At 39.3% G+C, this 18,384-nt stretch overlaps 1 protein-coding gene across 2 annotated transcripts in view; it reads left to right on the top strand.

The window, feature by feature from the left end:
* LOC137186612 (synaptosomal-associated protein 25-A-like) overlaps positions 1 to 18,384 on the top strand; it is a 38,902-nt gene that overhangs the window by 12,453 nt on the left and 8,065 nt on the right. For both annotated transcript variants that reach the window (XM_067595675.1, XM_067595684.1), the window contains exons 2-4: positions 4,095 to 4,201; positions 5,749 to 5,790; positions 14,807 to 14,855. In XM_067595675.1, the coding sequence (XP_067451776.1) occupies positions 4,130 to 4,201; positions 5,749 to 5,790; positions 14,807 to 14,855 (163 nt within the window). In that variant the 5' untranslated portion in view covers positions 4,095 to 4,129. The remainder of the gene's footprint in view (positions 1 to 4,094; positions 4,202 to 5,748; positions 5,791 to 14,806; positions 14,856 to 18,384) is intronic.

Below are 18,384 nucleotides of genomic sequence, written 5' to 3'. Positions count from 1 at the left end.
GTTGATTTTGTTGCCATTAAAAAATGGAAATGAATATAATTTGGGCCTATGCTCATATCATGTTTTAATTCACTTCAGTGATGTTAAAATCATATTAAACTTACTGTGACACTGTAAACTGTTGTGTGTCTCTATTGTACAAACAATGTACTTATAGCTAAGAGACGCTAGCTGAGCTAACATGAACACACAGTAAAACACAAAATAAACTAGTAGGATAATATAGTAGAGCAACTGAAGTTAACAGGGAATGTCTGCTTGCTTGTTTGTTACCTTGTGTGAGATAAGATGTGTTTACAGGATTGTGGTTGTTATTTGAGCAGATACTGTGGTCAGCCACTCTGTGGATGTAAATGTCGGTCAGTCATTCTGGTTGAGACTGAAGTATCTCTACAACTATTGGATGGATTGCCATGGAATTTGGTCCAGAAATTCATGGTCCCCAGAGGAGGAAATATAATAACTTAAGTGATTCTAAACTTAAACATTTGAATGTGTCCAATAGACTTGGATTTATGACCAAATTCCTGCAAAATAAATGACATTCCCCTCAACTTCAACTGTGCTTTGTGTTCAGTGATAATTAACAAATATCAGAATGCTAACAAGCTAAACTAAGATGGTGAACATGGTAAATATTATGTCTTCTTAACATGAGCCTGATAGCATTTAGCGCAGAACATAGCCCAGGCCTATCTCTGACTTGAATTTTACTTATTATAATACAAAATTAATCTGATTTATTAGTGGTTAAATTGATAAGATGCCTGTCAGTTAACAAGCCTGAAATTTGTGTCTAAACTGGTCTTAAATCAATGTCCGCTGGGGTAAATCTATGGCTTACTGTACCAGCCAAGGTTAAACTCAAAGTGAGATTGTTACATGAAAGAAGAGTGACAGGAAGAGTGAGTGTAAGAGGGAAGAGCAGAGAGATGGAGTGATTACACGCAATATTGATGGGTGAGATGTTTTAAGGTCACAGGTGACAGATCCAATTATCCAATCAGGGACAAATGGTGGGAGTACACAGTTCTTATACTCAGCATCCAAACAGAATTAACTGCACTACTAGGATGCATCATTAAGGATAAATAGCAGAGCATGTCCAGGACATTTAATTGTTATTAATAAAATGAATAAAGGTTGGTTAAAAGAGAAGCTGGAATGCTGATCTTAATTTTGATAGAATGAAAGAAAAAGATGTGGGAGATAATGATAGAAAGGCAGTGTGAGAGGAAACTAGAAGATGAATCTGTGTTGGATGTGTGAGTCAACAGGAAGCAGCTCAGCAATCAGCGACTGATCAATAACAGCAGAAACCTACACTGAGAAGATAAACATGCTGAGGAGCAACAGCGAAAGAAACGATTGAGCATGTGAGAGCACGTGTGAACAACACAGTACTTAGTTATATTCAGTTATTGTGTTTAAGGTCTGTAAATGTAGTGTGACATGTTTCATTACAGTACATTAACAGAACAGTCTTTTTTAATGGAACATGCATCACCGGATCATCAATACTGTTGCCACTGACAACACAACAAGTGGGCATGAAGTGAGCATTGCTATGGATATAATCATTCCTGGATCCCTTCCATTTTGGAAACTTCATTTTTTTCAATCATTCATATCTGAGCGGTTCTTTTCAACAGAAAAAGTCATGTTTGACTGGTAAAATCATATGAGCAGCTGCCTCTTGTACCACCTGAACCATGTGATGGATTTGGCATTTGTGCTGCCCTCTTTTGACATTTTCTTTGTCTCCTCGCTACGGGTCACCTGTGATGTTGCTGATCTATGAACTGATGCTTATTCTGCTGTTGCAGTCATCGTAAGGTGCTCCAGGTTACAGCGTCAGCCAAACGGCTAAAATGTAAAATTTCCACATAAATATTTGAAAGTGCAACTGTGCACCAGGCATAACAAACAAAAAAAAAACACACACACGCAGAGAGAGGGAGGGAGAGAGCATGAAAGAAGGAGAGAAGCACTTTCAAAAGGCTGTTTTTCTCCCTCCCCCCCTCCCCTCCCTCCATCTCTTTTCCCGGCACATGTTCAATTATTAACCGGCCTGACGACTCTGCTGGGATGGAGGCAGAGACAGACAGACAGACAGAGGGCGGGATACAACAAGGAGATACTTTATCAAACATCCAGCTGTGGCTCTAACTGACCTTGTGTCTCCTCACCTCAGAGTTGTCCTGACAGGGACTGACTGATGGACGCTTCAGGCCTGAGCAGAAAATGAACTTTTTAGGTCCCAAAAACTGGTACATCGACAAAACTCACCAGCTGTGTTACCTATTTTAACAGCAAGTTAGAGTTTAACAGTGTCAAAGCATTAAAATAATGTAAAATAAAATATAAACAGAAAGCAACTTAAAGTAAGCCTAGAACATTGATGTTTTAGCATGATGATATTCCACTTTTATCCTTATAAATCTGGTTTTGGAAATGTTGTTTTGTCTTGGCAGGTTAATGAAACTGACAGTCTCTTCCTACAGCTACAGCAGCTGATTGAGACCAAAACTCAGTGGTCTCTTGGTCCCATCACTATACTGTATATTGCAGTAGATTACATTACATAAAGCTTTAATGATCCCTGAGCTGAAAGCTGCTTGGTGGTTAAATTTATATCAGCAATGAGCCACATTAGAACAAAAACTCTTCAATATGATTTGTGCAATAAAAACAAAAATGCACTCGAGGCACAAATGAGATCTGATTGGACCAAAGCAGATTATTTCCCTCATTAAAGGCTTGATTGTCCAGACATACAGCAGCAGAAAAAGGACAAGGAGTGAGAGAAGCAATGAAGGAAACAGAGACTGAGCTGGTCTCCTCAGCCCTCGCCACCTTCGTCCTGAGCAGCAGCAGCAGCAGCAGCAGCAGCAGCGTGAAGCTCTGTCAGCCTGCACAGTAACAGCCACATGTATTTTTCATGGACCATACCTCCAGCTCTACTGTGTGTGGCTATATGAAACACTGTCTGGCAGCGCATCAGAGGAACAAAAATAGACCTCTGTCTCTGTCCTGATACTTTTTCTTCTAACTGTTAGAGCGATGCCACTCCTACCTCGTTCATTTCGATTCACTGTTGATCCCTGAGGAGGAAATTCAGGGTCAGCGAGGTGGAGGTTTCAACTCGCGATGTTTTTCTTGTCCAGACATGCACATGTATGGTTGTGTGAGTGACTGGGGCTGTAGACAGAAGCAGAACCTGTTTACCTACGGTGTTTTAAACAGTAAATTATTCATCACTTTTGCTTATGAGGTTGCATTTCTCTCTCGCTCAGTCATCAACTCTGGTGCCTTTCTTTTATTTCTAAAACATTGTTTAGTCTCATGCGTTGATGGTCTTTTTCCCTGCTATTGACAGTGACTTGTAACGACAAACGCTTTTCACACTTTTTTCACATTTTTGGCTTCTGTGATCGCAGGAACTTTTCCAGGAACCTTTTAGGGAACACAGGAACTTTACCTGCATTGAAACATGGTTCCTGATCTCCCTAAAAGTGGTTCTCTTTCATTGCACTGTGAAATGGTGCTTTGACAAACGACAACTTCAGGGTTGACACAGGTGTCAAGTTTAGTGTTCAAAGTCCTTCAGTGTTTTCCTGAACGACACTGTGACAAGACTAGTTGCTGTGAGTGATTGAGTCTGTGACTCTGCTGTTACTGAACAATCTTTCAAAAGATGAATCTGGCAACAGCTGAGAACAGAAACTGCCACAAAAAAGTTTGAAAACTTGACTCGGCTACAACAGTTCAAAGATCTCACAATGGAAGTAATGAAGGATCAGAGCTGTGCTGCCTGTACATTATATTGATGATGAGTAAATATATTGATTTGAGTTAATGTGGTGTATCTGTGAGGTTGTTGGGGACTGACAAGTATAGGAAACAGACATTTGAGCCCACTGGCCACAGTGAATGGTGTTTCAAACAAATCACATATAATTGAACTATTTTATCCAGAAATCTAGTGATTTTTAGACGTGAAATTCTTTCTTACACTGTAGTTCACATGCTGGACATACAGTAACATCTGTTGGTGTACTAACCTCCAGTCTCTCTGTCCTTCTTTCTTTCAGTCTTTCTTGTTTGAGGTCAAAGTTCAACAGTCGTCATGGCAGATGAAGCAGACATGCGCAATGAGCTGGCCGACCTGCAGACACGCGCGGACCAGATAGCGGATGAGGTACTGTAGAAGACACACATACACACCTGTGTACACACGGACCAACAAGCTTACACAATGACACACACGAAAACACTGTTGTCTGCTCTGATATTGAAAAGAAAGATAAAACATCACATTATATTTTTCAAGTAAATACAATTCACAGAATTTCCCTCAGGGCCAGAAAAAATATATTTTTGGCTGCAACTCAAAGTGACTCAATATGATCTTGTGTTATCTGCTGAACTGGCTGCTGGAGAGCTCTAACTTATAAATCTCTCATTTATTTGTTATCTAGTTATAATTATCCAACTTCATTGCATTTAATACATTTTAGAAAACCTACAATAACAGCCCAAAATATTACTTCTTATTTAAACTATTCAAATTGCAAATTATTTCATTATTAATCTCAATAAGAAAAGTGTGCCATTTATTATCATTTGAAACATATAATCTTCTGTATTTGAAATTAATTTCAACTCTTTTTTTGGGTTAAATAAGCACCAGCCTCCAGTCAAATTATGATTGAATTGTATTTGTCAACCCTTCATTTTATACTGAATATCCAGACAGAGGGTTGTATCCCAGGTAGTTAATCTTCAATCAATCAGTCAATCAATCAGTCTTCATGAACATGCGCACATCTAACCTCACGTCTAAAAACATGCAATTCAATTAAACTTGAAACAGAAACAGAAAAAAACAGAGAAGTGGAACTCTCTGGTACAAACAGATAAATTGTGTTATTTGTAAAACTTGGTCTACAGTCAAAACTGGTTTTGGTTTATGAAGTGATAATTATAATTTGACATTTCAAAATGGCCTGTTCTCATGAGGACAGAAATGTATTTCCAAACCCTCCAGGCAAACAGACACAGCTGCTGTAATGTGACCCTCCCTTGTTTAAGCGATTTGTTCTCTTCCTCTCTGTAGTCTCTTTCATCAAAAACTGTGCTTTTTTGGGGGGAAGGAAGAACTTTGCCATTTTAATGAGTTGAGAGGAGCTCAGGAAGAGGAGATAATTCTGTGCCGCGGAATAATAGAGCAGCTCAAATGGCCTTATTAAACATTCATGAGGAGATAATGCACGGCCAAGAGGCTCCAAGGAAGTGATGGGAGGGAAGGAAGAGAGAAACAAGTAAGGCAGGGATGGATGGATGGATGGATGGATGGAGCAACAGAGGGGCAAGGGAGAAGTAGGAGATGAGGAGATTACAAAGGGGAGAGAGTGGAATGAGGATTAGGAATGAAAAGGTGTTTGGTTTAAGAAATGGTTGAGTTTTAGAGGGCAGAAAGTTAGCGAACAAAAGGTAGAAATCAGATCAGGAATAATCAAGTCTAATTATGCAACCAAGTGTCATTAATTTGCCTTCACATCTTTGAATATAGAATATTAGTGATGTTTTGTTCAAAACCTCAATCTTTCATCTTCACACATTGAGATGTTTTCGTGATATTTCTCACAGGTGATGTACTGTACTGTGCGTCTGTATTTGCTCTTTTGTGGATGTTCAGCTTATCATCTTCTCTCTCTCTCTCTCTCTCTCTCTCTCTCCCTGCAGTCTCTGGAGAGCACTCGGCGTATGCTGGCTCTGGTTGAGGAGGTGAGTCCAGTGACACACAGCAGAGAGGGAACAGGCTTACTCATATATGGCACAAACAACAATTTGTTTTGGTATTTTCAGTTGTTGACATTTACCAACATCTCTCTCATGCTGAATAATTAAAAAGAAGCCTGGGTTGGCTGTATAGAGTGAGACCAGTATATAGTTTAACCTGTACCCATACGTTCATTCACACCTTATGTTTGAGGTAAAGCAATGATTAACAGCAGCAAAGGGAAATGTGTAGTAAATGAGAAAAGGTTTCCTATCATGGCATCAGTAAGTACATTTTAAACATAATCTCATGAAGCAAACATTTCACAGAGGACAGGCAAATACCATCTTCTATCATTTCCTATCACAATGGTGACATGCTGTATATCGCATATAGTAATTTTCTTTACAGTAAAATCAATTGGGAAACGATTAGATAAAATTTCCAGATTACACTGGGTGATACTGACTGAATTTCAGCAGATGAAAGTGAAAAAATCCTTCTAGTGTCAAACTGCACATACATCACTCTGCACAGTGAAGCTCAAACATCCAACTGTAGGAACAAGAAGAAAAACACATTTTTGAGTGAAGGGGAAGAGATACAGTGTCTTGATATTACAATAACGAGATAGCAAATCTTACATATCGATATCGATATTAAATTGATTTATTACCCAGCCCATAAACATCACATATAATATAGCCACAACTTGATAAACAAAACAGAAATACTGTTCACATCATGAGAAATCTTTAGTCTAAAAGGCTCCTCTGAAGTAAAAGTTTAGATACAGCACACATTTCAATAGTAACCTGTTAACAGTCCTGAATTTCACGACACAGGAGAGTTTGAATGAAACAGCAGTGATCCATTACCTTTCTCATATCGTCATTGTGCATTTACAGCCATATGTTCAGCTACAGTACTCGCTGAATTTGAACGAGAAATGGGCTTTGTGTCCGAGGAGTGTGAACAACAAGCGCAGTGACCATCTGTAGAAACTTAATGGAGGGTTGAATAGCCAGGTGCCTGCGCCGAGTTTATTCATTATGCTGTGCGTTTGTGAGATTTTAGAGGTATAAGAGGGGGCTCAGCAAAAATATCTTGTACAGCCAGCCAGGTCATTTTGTCACTTTGGAAATGATGTTCTTATAACACTGTAGACACATGGTGAAGAGTTTGTATGTTCACTCTCTTATAGTTTAAGATGTTTGTCTTGACGTAGTCTGTACACAGGAAGTGCTCCTTTATATCTTTTGTAGCTTGTTTCTTATGTTCAGGTGGCATTTTGAGTTCTTGAGGCAAGAAACTGAATCAATATGCAAGCTGATACTGTTTTTTACTGGCATTTCATCGCCATCAGTCTGTGTTGGACCTTTAGTTCCTGTTCTATTCCCACTGGCTCCAGAGACATGGCCCTGCTCTAACCCCTTGACCAGCCACTATGTCTTAATGAGACAAAGCAGCGAGGGACTGAGCAAGACCTGAGGCTGACCTGGACAGTGACCTGCTGGACAGACAAACCTTTTCACTGGCAGTGGCTGAATTTCAACCTTTAAAGATAATGCCAAGGGAATGACATTTGCTCGATTCTACTGTTAGATACTGATTTGGAAATGTCCTGTAGTTTTTTATCTCAGAGTGCGATGGCTTGTGATGCTCCTGGACTGCGACTCTCAAGTTGAAAACTAGTGGAAAGACACTGAGACAAACAGCTACAATGTCATGTTTTGGCTTCTTCTCTCTGTCTGATGAAATGCTCTCTATTCCGCTCTCTTACCATCTCTCTGGAGAAACAGGCTCAATATAAACTGGGATGAAGCAATAACACAGCATGGATTATGGATGAGAGTCAACATGCCTCTTCTTATAACATACTGCAGATAATATAAAACTATCTTCGGGTTTATTTGAGCTTATAGCCTGAAAATGTCTTTTTCACAAGTAATTTGATTTTTAGCATTCATCATCTGACAGTTCTTATTACTCTGCATGTTGACAGTAGTTTCCTTACATGCACACTAAAAATAAAACAGAAAGTTGTTAAGCCTCTCCGTTCATGACGAAACAAAGAACATGCCAGTTTTTGGTACAGTGGAGTGTTCAAACTATGGCATGCATGGGGAAGAAATTGTCATTTTAAGAACAAAAGAAAGTCCCCTCTTTAGTTGGCACTCATCAGACATAAACAGATCTCTAAATTATTCTCCTGACTCTCCATCAATGTTACCAAAACTCACAGAGAGAGATTCACCAAGTCTGCTATTTTTGTATTTGCTATATTAATTTGTAATGAAAGTGACCGCGCAGTGCACTTTTCCTTCTCGTAGGAAACTGTGAGCACATGCTAATGCTCCGTGACCTCTGTGTTACAAAGGCTTATTCTGTAGTGAAGCTTACACTAATTGAATAAGTGGAGAGCAGCCAGAGCAGGGAGCACACACGTCCAGTGATCTGTGCAGTGATACCTGTCCAGGTCTGATTCTGCACCGAAACTGTCTCAGATAACACATCGTCCAAGTAAATGTATGTCTGGAGAGAGTTTTGATACTGTGTAATGCTCTGCTAAAAAAAGTGACAGTGATGGCATCTAGTCGAGGCTGTTCTGGTTAGTCAACACATTAAATTCAACAATTTTCTCCAATATCAGATTTTCTTTGTTGTTGTCTTGCGCTTCTTAATTTCTTACAACAGTTTTTGTTCTGGAAAACCTGTTTTCTTCATGACGTTTGCTTGAACAATTTGATGATATTCCTTTACATAATGTTTCTGATGATTTCAGTGTATTTCTACTGATATCTATTCTAGTGTTTTTGGTTAGTCTAACCAATAAATATAACCAGTAATATCATTAACAATTGGATCAATGTATTTCTAAATGAAAATGAGTGAAAAATAGCCTGGCTGTAACAGAACAGTTTAGAGTCATTATTTCATTTTTAGGATGATTATGCTCAAACTCTGTGTGGTCTTACTCCTGCTGTTTTGGTGCCACACTGAGACCACAGAAAATAATTCTGATTACACTTTATAATTCATGCATTTATGTTGTGAAAAATGACACATCTGGAGCGCTACTACATTCTTAATAATTCTACATTCATTCAAGTGTACAGAGAATAAATCAACCAGTAGATAAATCTAACCCTCTTTAAGCCTTCTCTCCTTTTCTAGAACTTTTCGCTTACGTGATCCTTTAAGGATAACACCCATACCGTCACCGCACTGCAGCTCTCACTCACTTAACTATCTATTTGTTGTAATGATGATGAGCCTGCTGAAGTTAAAGCTTCTTCTGCTTTTGTATTCTGTAAGTCGCTCTGGTTGAGATCATCAGCCTAATACCTAAAATGTAAATGTGAAATCCATGCTGTCTCATTATACCGCTATATGCATGGAGTCTCATTTGAAATGCATGAACTTACATTTGAGAGCAACACTGTGAAATCAATTTATGTGAAGTGCAAAAGTAAATCTGAGAAAACTTCCAGAGCAAATAATAAACAGATATTTCTTGGTTTGCTACTGACTCAGTATGTAAAGTACATCTGTAATAACTGATGTAGAAAGCCATAAAACACTCGAGGACATTGACCTTCATTACTTTTAATTTCCATAAACAAAAAAACCCAACAACTTTCTAACAATGTAATGTAGTGGCCAGACTGTGACAATCACAGTGAGTGATACAATGTGTCCTTGTCTCATGCAGATGTGACCCGTAAATCATTCTCGCCACGTCTACGAGATGACCTTTGTTTTGTAAGATAGCAGGAAATGTCTGAGCATATCTCCTCCCATCAGCTGACTGACACATGTACCGTGGTGCTTCGCTCCCTCATAAATAAACTCCAAGCAGGGATGAGGTTTAAGGCTTCAGGCACTATTAAAATTTAAATGAGTGGCTAATATGACTGATATATCGGGGCCTGTACCATTATGTCTGAGAATTCTCATGTAAGATATTTCGTGTTACATAGCACAGGGTAGTTTGAGGCCAACAGCAGTCTGACAGCGAAGAAGATTTCAGTGTGTTACAAATTATAAAAGTCTTCTCTCTTTTATTTTTATCCAGTTCACATCAGTTTATGCATTCAAAATCTATGCATTAGTAGAATAAATCTTATGTACAGTATCTAAAGTGCATCTGCAATGGAGAGATGTGGGTCACTGAATTATTGGAAGTGAAAGAACTTTGTAGTGCAACACATTTAATGTATTTTTGTAAAAAGGTTTTACCAAGAAAGATCCAGATTAAAGTTGTTATGAAAACTGTTATCTTTAAATTCAGCCTGCAAGAAAGAAAATAAAATAAAAAAATAGAGAGAGATGAATATGAGAGCGACCGTGAATGAACATAGGGATAGATGGACAGACTGATAGTAAAAGCCTGTTCGGTCCAAATCCAATGTCTCTGTGGAGCAGATTTGTAAAATGAGAGATCTGATTTGATGAACAGCAATAGGCCTAAAGTCAGAGTACATTACACAAGATGGACATGATATGATGCAGGCCACTGCACTGTAACTATTCACCGTTAGTAAATCATTTAATTCCTTCTTTTCAGTCTTAAAATATTAATTTTCTTTTAAAACTGAGAGAACTTATTATTATTAATACTAATACTTACAATATGTATTAGTATTGTTACCAATGCAAATCTGTTTGTTTAAAGAATTGTTTCAAATGATCCTTTACGTGGTTGTTGTAGGGACATCTGCTTGTAAACTTTAATATGAAGTTCACATTATAATGGTCACAAATTCACCCTCTGAAATTCTTTGTAATTTTTCAAACAAATGTGGTAGACAAAGGCATTCATTTTTAGCCTATGATTTTGCCGGCTGGAATGGTAACTGTCTCTAGCAGATTTTAACAGCTGTACCTATCTAGCTAACGTTAGCTACATGAGTTGGTTTAAAATGTGTTGTTTTTTTTCCCACCCGCATTCTGTGAAGACCCGTCCCTACTCTGCCTCTGATTGGCTCTGCCCCTGATATTCTTACCCTAACCATGGATGTATAAAGAGAACTGGATACAGCGTCTGAGGCGTTCATTCCTATGAAAGTTGCTCAGTGGTGCATGAAGCCAAGAAAGCCTCCTCCCGCTGTAAAGAAATTACCCGGATGAAAACATACTGAGCATGCTCTATGGGCCCCATGTTCCCCATACACCCATAGAGCATGCTCACTAGAGACTTCTGCAAGCTGAGACAGCTAACTTCTGGGTTAGCCTTCCAACCAACTTGAATGGGGCTAAAACAATAAAAATATGAGGCTCTTCTAGACTTTCAAAATGTCATTTCACAGGGTTGTGATGCTCAAAAAAAATGTATCCACTGTTTTACAGCTGCTCCTTTTCCCTGTGACTGTGTGAGAGAAAAATACTTTTTGGGCCCCTGTCGGACCCGGAATTTGTAATTCCAAGGTTTGGCTACTATGTCAAATTGGTGTCAAAGCCCGGTGCTGTTCCTGGGGGCTTGACCCTAACTCTAACCATCTCACTCTTCATGCCTAAACTTAACCAACCTAACCAGCGAAGGCAACAAGTACTAGCCAATCAGAGGCAGAGTAGGGCGGGTCTTTGCAAAATGCAGGTGGGAAAAAAAAATAGGACGTTCAAAACTCTTGTCTCCAACTGACTTTTTAACGCTTCCAGCTAAATCATAGTATGGTGAGGAAAAACACAAGATCAGACTATTTCATTGTAACATAACCTTGTTTGGCTTCTTAGCTTAGCTACACACTGCCCATATCTTCAACAGTATGTTTCAAGAGGCCTGTAGAGGCTTTTTGGATGGAGACTAACCGGTGTTTTTGGCAATAGTGCTCTCAGGTAACGTTGGCTGAGATTTCTGGAGTATTAACCTCCCCAAATCCAGTAAAGGGCAGGAGCCTCTAGCCTCATGGTACAGATATGGCTTATACTACAGCCTCACATACACCACTTCGACATATTGAGAAATCCAAAGCTTGACAGGCATGCCATGCCTAGTTACGTTTGCTGACCTAGGTCCAAACAGCAATTGAAAGGATGAGTTTGCCAATTCAGACGAGTAAATTAATTTACATTTGTAGTGGTTTTCATTTGTTTTAGGACAAACTAGAATAAAAGGCTGAAAAGCTTTTTATGATGAACATTTTATTGTAGCTGTACTGTAAACCCAAACCAAAATAATGATGACCATATGATACAGTTGAAAACTTCGGAAAAAGCTAGTTAGTGGACCTTGAGTTGGAATTATAACTATTTTGACAAAACAATTCTAATTCTAATTCAATTTAAAAAATTCACTGCCATTATCTGTTGTGGTTGCACAGAAGTGAATAATATACATGGACACATTTTATCCTGGTGCAGGCGTCCACAGTGGCTGAATTAGAACAGATTCCAGGAGACAGCAGAGCGGATATCTCAATGAAAAATCAATACCAGTCCACCAAGGACTCTGTCTTAATATCCACAGACCTCTTGCTTGCTTTATTTGCCTTGGTCTATTTTCTTACTCCCGTGTTCTCTGTATTATTCATTTTCCTATTTCTTGCCTATATGGACTTTGACACAAAGAAAAAAAAACTTTATCTAAGCAGAGAAAACTGGCAATAATTTATTCTGATGATGGTAACTGATACAGACACCCCCTGAATGTTTTACCAGCATGTTTACTACACCTCACCAAGACAACAAAGGTTTTGGACAAAACATAACTACTCGCATGTCAAAGAGAATTTTACATCTGACTAGATCTGTCAATTAAAAGAAAAATTAAAGGCTACATTAAAACTGACCTTATTAGTCAACTAAATGTGCTTGAAAATCACAAAATATTCTGAATGGATTGCTTTACAGCAGCAATGCTGCTATTCAAAGAAATGAAGAACAAAAAAAGAAAGATGAAATGAGTTTAAAATATTCATCCCTATTAATCTCTTGAAAAGTCGTCAGCTCCTTCTACATTCCATTTCCTGGGCGGCAAATTATTTTGGGAGTAGCTGTTAAAACATAACAGAGACTGTGGGACTCACTGTATCACAGCAAAGTGTAAAAAAGACCTGATAGTATGTTTGCATGTGTGTGTGTGTGTGTGTGTGTGTGTGTGTGTGTGTGTGTGTGTGTGTGTTTTAACTAGCCATGCAGAAAGAAGTGATGTCACCGCATCACTTCATGCCAGTTGGCGTGATCAGATATCCTGTCCTGTAGCTCTGGAGCCACGACGGCCCTCGCAAGTCTTTGATTTCCCATAATTCCTAGTAGGTAAACAAACAATTCCTCACCAAGTTCCCATGCTGAGGGTTATATGGTTATCATTTAGTTTTCTGTAAAGCCAAATAAACGACTCTGTTATACTTTCTGAGCAATCATTCATCAGTAGCAATTTAACTTCACACTGAAACAGATCCATGGCCACTGGCAGATCTTTTCACAGTCAGTTTGATTGATACTAATATCAATGGCATGTCTAACTGGCCTCCAGCCCTGGTCTCTATCTATCACCGCTCCAAGAAGGTCAGAGCACACTTTGATCCAAAATAGCTGATGCATGAACTGAACGGCCTTTGGACTTTAATATCTGTCGGAGGAAGTCTCAGGCTCACGGACAGCACAAAGCTGTTGTTTTGTCAGTTGCACAGTGGTTAATGTAGTTATTGTGTGCTTACTGAACTGTGTTATTATGTGATGAAAAGCCCAGCGTATGCATGCACAGAGAAATAACAGTGTATGAGTGGATGTTTGGTCCGTACATGTGTGCCTGCTTGTGTGTCTGAGCGTGTGCCAACTCTGTAAGCCAAATCAGAATGTTACATTACTGGAGCTTTGTCAACAAATCTCTGCTACCAGCCCAGTGAACATAACAAATATAGCACATGCCATTTGGTGGACGAGTTTATCCCGAGAATCTTTGCAGGATCGTGCATGAATATATTTGTGGCATTTTCAGATTTTTTCAGGTTTCAGGAGGTGTGCCATCTGTGGTGGAACAAATACTCAGATACTTTATTAAGTAAAAGTAGCAATAGGCTACAACTGTGTAAAAATACTCCATTACAAATAACATTTCTGCATTCCTACTTAAAATTCCTACTTAAAAAACTAAAAGTACACTCAAACTGTACTTGTAGTATCAAAGTTATGACCTGGTTCTGCTGAAAACTGGTTCTTGTGACTGATATATTATTAAATTATTAGATTGTTAATTCTGATGCATCAGTGCATAATTAGCAGTTTCTTGTTGAGGTGTAGCTAGTTTAACTACCTAATATATAGTTTTGGAAAATACACTTATTATAGTTAGATGAGACAATCATTCTGATGCCTGTATGCTAATTGTGGAGTTGTGGTTAGCTTAGCTTAGCATAAACACTGGCAGCAAGGGGAAACAGCTAGCCTGGCTCTATCCAAAGGTAAAAGAATCCACCTACCAGAACCCCTAAAGCTCACTAATTAAAATGATAAAATTATATCTCATTTGTATAATCATTACGAAAACCAAAGTAACAGACGTTGTGGTTTTATGGAGAGTTATGTGCTGGACTTTTTCTTGGATGGGCTCAGTGATTTCCTAGATCTCTGCTCTTTGCCTGGCAAGGCTCATCGATTATAACCTTTGGTTTTTGTGTAAATCAAACAAATGCATCACAAAGTTGTGTTTTTTTAACCTTGAGCTGTTTCTCCCTGCTTCCAGTCTTTATGCTAAGCTAAGCTAACTATCCCCTGGATGTGGCTTCATATATGAGAGTGGTGCCAATCTTCTCATCTAACTAAAGAAAGAGGATGAGCATATTTCCCAATATGTCAAACTGTTCCTCAAAAGTCAAGCGGTTCCCGCTGTACCAAACAAGATCAGTCACGCTCTAAAAAGTGATTGCCAATTGTAATTCGACTCACCTCTGATGTTGTAACAGCTCTGCTCTGTTCCACTCTGTTGACCTTCACTGATCTGTCACATTTTTCCTCTTTTTCCCCTCACTTTTCTTCCTCTCTTTCCTCTTTTCATCTCTCTTTCTGTCTTTCTGTTAGAGTAAAGATGCGGGCATCAGGACTCTGGTCATGTTGGATGAGCAGGGAGGTAAGTTGGTAGGGAAAGATCACGTAACACTATCTCGCTTAACATCTGTCTTCACTTTTAATCTGCTCCCCGCCCAATTCTCTCGCTGCTATTTTATGCTGTATAATGGGAGAGTCGTCATCAGTAGAACATCCAGTATAACTCTGTAGAGTCCCAGTGCAATTACAACACAGAAGAAAATGAAATGACTTTCATGGTTTTATAGTTACTTAAGAAGAGGAGCAGTTTATTTCTGGAATGGAACATCAGCTGCAGTCTGAGCTAATAGGGCTAACATGATTATACTGGATGTCACTGATGTGCTAGACTTCTGCTTTGCCTCCCAATACTACACTTTTATGCTTATTTGCTATTTAATATATATTTTGTTAATCTTAGTTATTATGTGATTATGTAGTGAGCTTTGTTAAGTACTTTTAAGCAATATACAAGGATATAAACTGCTGTAAAACAAATACATCAGTGCTTTTAACTGTGCTCTCTGAAACCTGGTTGCTGTGTTTTCCAGGACACCACTGACTGACTGAGAGAGGTCAGAGGTCAGCCGGTAATCAATATACTTTAACATTATCTTTTTTGTGAGGGGAAATAATGATTAGTTATCATATTCCTCCACATACTCTCAAGTTCTGCCCTGTTTCTGACTTGTTCCATGATTAAGAATTAAAGGGGCACTCCATTACTCATCATGAGGAGTAGGCTGCTACTCAGCCTGTGAAAGCGGGTTTATAATAGCTTCTGAGCCTCTGGAGAAGATTTGTTAAGTTTGAGAAAACTCTCCAAGTGATGGTTGGGTCTATTGATTGAGTGATTGACTCATTTGTTTATTTGAGTGTCCTGCACCTTTCTGGTACCAGCCCATATGGGCTTATAAGACACTAGACAGTAACCAGGATGGCCACATGACAAATCATAATGTTCAGTTCCACAAATTCAAAAGGAGAGTATTTCAGAGCATTCAGTTTACATGACAGAAATGTCCTGTTTTGATGGATACAGTGTTAGCTTAGCTTAGCCTTAGCTGCCAAGTATCTCCTATAAATCTTGCCAAAACACAAATCTCTACATCAAAAAGCCAACTCAACATATAAACTTCAGACAACCATAACAAGTCACGATTCTTCAATTGGATCTTTTCAAACTAATAATTCCTCAAGTCACTGTCCTCGGCAACACCAAGATCACAAAAAACACAAACGCAAAGCAAAGTAGCAAATTAACACATCCTCATGTGTTGCTGTATGCTACTCGTATGACTGTTTTACACTTCAGTGTAAAACAGGTCATAGGCTATTTCTGTCACTTGGTTCAGTCTACGGCAACGAGACATTTACACCGAGCAGGACACACTGTTAAAAGTATTATTCTTTGGGACTTAAAGGTCCTTAGGGGTCCTTGTCCAGACTGTCCCATGAAAAACTGCATGAAAAAAAGATTTAGAAACTCACTTCAAATATAGGATTTTACAAGGAACCCTTAAGAGATATTTTTTTGTAATGAGGAACCAAATGGTGCTCAAAGGTTACGGAGGAATGTCCGATCAATCCTTTCCAGCCATGCTAGCAGCATAGCTCTATGGCAATGTTAGTCCACCACTTTGGTCCAAATTAAAATATCTCAACAACTATTGAACTGATTGTCAGACATGTATAGTGCCCAGAGGAATAGTCCTAATTGTTTTGGTGATCCTCTGTCTTGTCATCTAGTGCCACCTTTCATTCATCCTTTGAAAATATCTCAACATCTGCAACATTTGCTAGATGGATTTGCTTGAGGTTGAGAGAAAGACTAATGTTTAAAAACTTGAAGGGAAATACCATACTTGTAGTCGTGTAGATTCAAGTCACATTTATTGTGTAGAGGAGTTAGTGAGTTAGTTAGTGTGGCGGATGTGTGTGTGTACATATATTACCAAAGGCTTGTGCTTAGTTCCATGCATGAAAGAGCAGCCTAATTGGCCTGTCAAAGGAACAGATAACCCCCCCTGTCTTCTTCCCTCCAGAGTAATAGCTGCCACAGTGCACAGCACACTGCTGTTGTCATAGGACAGCAATCAATTCACAGATTTAAATTACCTCTGCCTCTCGGCTAACGTCCTCTATACCTGATCCTCCATCTGTCTTCCTCTCTCCCTCTTCTTCTGTCCTTTTCTCTGTTTCATACTCCTTCACTTTATTCCCATCAGCCCCTGCTCTTATTACCTTACCTTTTATCTCCTGACCTCTACTTTTTCTCCCCCTGTTCCTTTGCCTGAAGATCACTTTGGTTACAATAATGATGAAGCTATTTCTTGTCCTCATTCTCTCTGTCTCTTCCCCATCTCTCCTTCCAACTGAAGTACACAAGCCTGTCGCTGCTGAAGACTCATGTTTGCCATATTATTTACATCAAGAATCCCCTCTTTATATGGTTAAAAAAGGAAAATAAAAGACTCATAAGTAATAACTTACCAAGTCTGTGGTAATTAATACAGTCTTGTTCAGCTGTAAACTGGGGTGTAACTAATCCCTCTGCCCTTTACACACACACACACACACACACACACACACACACACACACACACACATACAGAGGTCATACATAGGAGGGGATTTGTAATTTCTTGCAGTGATGTATTACCTGTAGTGGAGGTCTCACTGCAGCTAATGAGACCCTCCCTGCTTGTCTGTTACATGCATGTTGACCTGAATTACACCTCAGTCAGGGCTGATGGATTGCATCTCCGCCTCAGTGAGCCCTCACTGCTTGCAGCGTTGAAGCCAGCAGCACACAAACATGCGTTGGCTGTAGCTCCTGCAGACTGAAAATGTACAGAGAGCGTAATAGGGGTTTTGTCCATGATAATAGCTATTAATTGCATAAAATGTATAACTGGAGATCGCAGTCTGTCCATCTGTTTGTTCACTGGAGTGGAGCATTATGGCTTGTTCCAGTGACACCTTATTTCCACGCTCGTTTCAGGGTCCTTGTGTTGTACGTGCTGTCACACTGTCATGGCTTACTAGGACATTTGAATAGAACAGAGGCATTGTTAATGTTATTGGTAACACCTATGCTCTTCCTCCCACGAGAGCTGTGGAAAATGCCTGTTACTCCTTGATTTGAATCACTTTACGTTCTAATTGGTTGAACTCGTGTCTGGCTATCCAGTAGAGAGGAAGGGAAGGGAGGCCCTCAGTCTATAATCCCCAGACGGAGGGGAGGAGGCATGTTGTTAAGTCTGGCCTGGCTGGCTGAAGCTGAGGAGATAAACCATGCTTCTCTCTCTCTCTCTCTCTCTCTCTCTCTCTCTCTCTCTCTCTCTCTCTCTCTCTCTCTCTCTCTCTCTCTCTCTCTCTCTCTCTCTCTCTCTCTCTCTCTCTCTCTCTCTCTCTCTCTCTCTCTCTCTCTCTCTCTCTCTCTCTCTCTCTCTCTCTCTCTCATTCCTCCTGCACTCAATCCCTCTCTTTGCCAGGGATTAATATCGAAGGCCATTTAGCTGTCTTGTGCAGCACTTTGTCAGTAAATGCCAATAGATATATATAAAACT

Source organism: Thunnus thynnus, chromosome 1 (genome assembly GCF_963924715.1).
Source record: "Thunnus thynnus chromosome 1, fThuThy2.1, whole genome shotgun sequence".
Taxonomy (NCBI): Eukaryota; Metazoa; Chordata; class Actinopteri; order Scombriformes; family Scombridae; genus Thunnus; species Thunnus thynnus.
The sequence above is the reverse complement of the archived record's forward strand: the minus strand, read 5'-3'. Positions and strand labels throughout refer to the sequence as shown.